The sequence below is a fragment of the Priapulus caudatus genome, unplaced genomic scaffold, assembly GCF_000485595.1.
Source record: "Priapulus caudatus unplaced genomic scaffold, Priapulus_caudatus-5.0.1 Scaffold172, whole genome shotgun sequence".
In the NCBI taxonomy this organism is placed as follows: domain Eukaryota; kingdom Metazoa; phylum Priapulida; class Priapulimorpha; order Priapulimorphida; family Priapulidae; genus Priapulus; species Priapulus caudatus.
Genome location: NW_014577233.1, coordinates 164,570 through 168,425, shown reverse-complemented (window position 1 = coordinate 168,425; position 3,856 = coordinate 164,570). Strand labels below are relative to the sequence as shown.

The following is a 3,856-nucleotide window of genomic DNA, read 5'->3' as shown; positions in this document are numbered from 1 at the left end:
ACACGTGGGTCACGCACGCACGCACGTACACACGCATGCACAGACGCATGACACGTACACTTACACACGTGGGTCACGCACGCACGCACGTACACACACACGCACAGACGCATGACACGTACACTTACACACGTGGGTCACGCACGCACGCACGTACGCACACACGCACAGACGCATGATACGTACACTTACACACGTAGGTAACGTACATACACACACATACACACACATACACACACATACACACCAGTTCGTTCTGGATGGCCTGGATCTTCTCGCGCGCGACCTCAGCGTTTGCCTTCTTGCCCGTGATGAGGATCACATCAGAGTTGCTGTTCTCTGTTGGCAGATCGATCTTTGTATCCGTCTCCTCTCGAATCTGCAGTGACACAGACAGCATTACAGAGGTAGAAATTAACTTTTGAACAAGGGAGCCCATCGGACTCGCTGCCCTCAAATAAGGGGGACTCAAATAGAGGGGACTCAAATAGAGGGGACTCAAATAGAGGGGACTCGCTGCCCTCAAAAAGAGGGAGTCCGCAGCAAAATGAGGGAGTCCGCAGTCTGAAGTTCAAAATTAAAGATATTCACAATAACGCATGTGCATATTTGGAAGATTCATGCGGTTGCACGTCTGCCAAATTTTCTTTGGACTTTACTGAAAAAATATGGTAATTCTGCGAGGCCGTGCTCTGGAACGAACTAGTTAGCATAGCAGAATTTTCAGGGAGTCACACAACTCCTGCATACGTCAAATCAGGGAGTCCGACAGGAAATCAGGCAGTATTTGACTCCGGACTCGCATTAATTTCGCACCCTGGCATCAAAGCCATATCACTACACATGGAGTCGCAAACGTTGACACAACCAGGGGTACACACATGGTGGTATTCGAGTCTCACTAAGGACAGTATCACCGTGTTTCGACAGGGACTTTTCTTTCGATCAGAATCTCCCGCACAGATTAATTTCAAATTTAGCGACGCTTGTTGCAAGTGACGTATCCAATTAGCACATGCGTTGTCATTGGCAACTTGATCTCAGAAAAACACATTTCAATAACACACTTCACTCTACCCACACCCCACGTTAGTAAATGTTTGACAGTGTTATTTCTTACACACAAACATGATTGCATCAGCCGCCTACCTTCTTGATAGTGGCGCCACCTTTGCCAATGACGTTCTTGTGAAACTGCTTGAAAATCGGCACTTGTATTTGATAGTTACTCTCAACCTGATGGGAACAGAAACCAACAATATATGAACAACATATAGCACGCACGATCATGCATATATCGTACGTCTACATGCACGTTATGTAGCTCTACAGCTACAAAAACTCAAAATTCCGCTTGGGAGCCAAAGGCTTATCGGATTCAGCATACTCGAATTATGTTAAAAAGTCTGGTTCCCAACTTTTACCCCAAAATGCCCCTACAGCCGGGCTTATGTCGGGTTGCGATTGAATGTGACTCGATGCGACTGCAGTGCTTAGGTCGACTGCGACGCGACTGCCTGCGACTGGCCGCCACTAGCTGTTCGGAATAGAACGGTGGGCAACTGGCCGCAACCGACGATTTTCCAGTTGCTTTCAGTCGAGTCGGCTCGCAAGCCCGGCATAAGGCCTGTTTAACATTCACATTTTTCAGAAATCCCACTAGTGTAATGTAATGAGATATTGAATGAATACGCGAGGACGACATAACGGCGGGATGTTGTACGCACCAGCTCCTTCGCGAGAGCCTGCAAGTACTTGAAACACTTGTCGACATCTTCCTTGGCACCTCGGATCGTCACGACGTCACTCTTCCTTCCCGCTTCTGGGAATGTTATATTCACCTGTTGTTCATAAAAGCAATGTCATGTACCTAAGTTAATCGCATTTTTATACATTTCAAACGAAAAAACCCCAAATTTTGCCCACGATCCACGCACCTAATTCAAACCCATTCTATGGTACACATGATTAACAGATGGAGCTAAGACGGATACACACTTATTGGGTTAAACTTATCTCTAATCTCCTCAATAATCTCTGTGTGAGAGAGATAAAAAGTTATTGGATTAAACTTCTCTCTAATCTCCTCGATTCTCTCTAATCTCTCTGGGAGAGACGAACAATTAATTGGGTTAAACTTATTCCTATTCTCATTGACTGTTGACTCAAAATAATCTTGCACTGACCCAACACCTACTTGGTTAATGCTGTTTCGAATCTCACCGATTTTCATTAACCTCTAACCTCCACGATCTGTTCACATTAATCTCCTTGCTTTTATAACCTCCCAGCAAACACACACTTACTTGGTTGAACTTGTCTCTAATCTCCTTGATCTTGTCACCCTTGGTGCCAATGACAGTCCGATGGAAGCGCTGTTCAATAAACACGTCCCTGCTTTTCTCGTTCTCCTGCAACACAAACGTCCCCGCTATCAGATCCACATACGGTTGCCGAGGCAACAACGTCACGTGACACGGAGCAGCATCTAGTTGCCATGGCAACAGCGACATATTACGCGGTGTGGGCTCGCATCGTCCGTGTCTCGTCACCATGGCAACGACGACATACGGGACGTGGGGTGGACACGGATTGTTCGAACCTCGTCGCCACGGCGACAGTAAATAACATATCCAAACGATCGCGAGTAACGCAGCCCAAGAGATGAACTAAATGTTCTATGCGTTAAATCAGTGCTTCCTAAACTGGTGAATGGTTCACCCAAGGGCGAATGACATTATTTTAGAGTAAATGCATTAATTTAGGGTGAATGAAACTTAGGACCAAAAACACAAGGAAATCGAGTCGCGGGTGAATGAGATTTTGTGAAGAAGACCCGAATGAAGTGGTGATACAAGGGTGAATGACACTGAAGTAGTTTAAAGTGATTACGTCACCATAAATACTAAAAGTAAAAACATTACTTTAAAACATTAGTTTAAAGTAAAGTATGTCCACTTTTCACAAAATGTAAGTAATTCTGTTCACTTTTTATGGTTAAATTGCTGCATTATACTTCCTATTTTACTATAATTCCGTTCGATGTATACAAACACTCGTGACTCATACATAGCCCATACATGCCATAGCAAGCATTTAATGTCGTGATCATAATATCAAATCGCCCAGGTTTTTTTATTTTTGGGAAACAATCTTATCAGGTAAAAATTTGAGGAAACATTTAGTCCCGTTAGTACCGACTTTTAATGTAAAAAAATTGCAACAATTTTTCCCCCCAAATATACACCATGGAAAATTCGTGACGTAGTCAATTTAAGAAGCAATGCGTTATTAGATCATTGCAGGTGTAAAAATGGATTTACAACCAATACACTGCCAACTTTGTGTTGGTGAATTGCTGAATTGTACCAACTTCGCAATTTCGCAACTGACAATCGGCAGTGTAAACGCAAAACACGTTCAACCGATCGATAGCAGCTAGTTGGGAGATTAGAACATGTTCTAATTCGGCAATTCGGCAATTCGCCAACTCAAAGTTGGCAGTGTAAACCCAGCGTAAGGCTCACCATTTTGACGACCATCTCCATGAGTTCGTGTCGCGCCCGCTGAACACCTTCGCGCGGGCCCTCGATGCGAATCACGTTGCTCTTCTCATTATCCGACGGAACATTGATCTGAACGCCGGTGTCATTCTTGATGCGGTTGACTGCAAAGCAAGCAAATGTGAAGATTACAAGACCATAATAATAATCATAATAATTTTGTCGAGGGCACGCGTTGGCCTTAGCCGATGCCATCTCGGGTTCCACGAATATGTATTCATGGTTCCATGCTTAGCTAAATGTGTGCGAGGGTCGCTACACCGTCCGCTACGCTTCGGTACTCACTGTTAGCG

The 3,856-nt window shown here is 44.6% G+C and overlaps 1 protein-coding gene across 1 annotated transcript in view; it reads right to left on the bottom strand.

Moving 5' to 3' along the window:
* Nucleotides 1-3,856, bottom strand: part of LOC106806663 (vigilin-like) — a gene marked incomplete at its 3' end in the record, with an annotated part of 53,142 nt that overhangs the window by 16,988 nt on the left and 32,298 nt on the right. Inside the window, 5 exon segments of the mRNA XM_014808676.1 lie at nucleotides 248-379; nucleotides 1,150-1,236; nucleotides 1,728-1,841; nucleotides 2,307-2,411; nucleotides 3,528-3,758. Coding sequence (XP_014664162.1) covers nucleotides 248-379; nucleotides 1,150-1,236; nucleotides 1,728-1,841; nucleotides 2,307-2,411; nucleotides 3,528-3,758 — 669 coding nt within the window.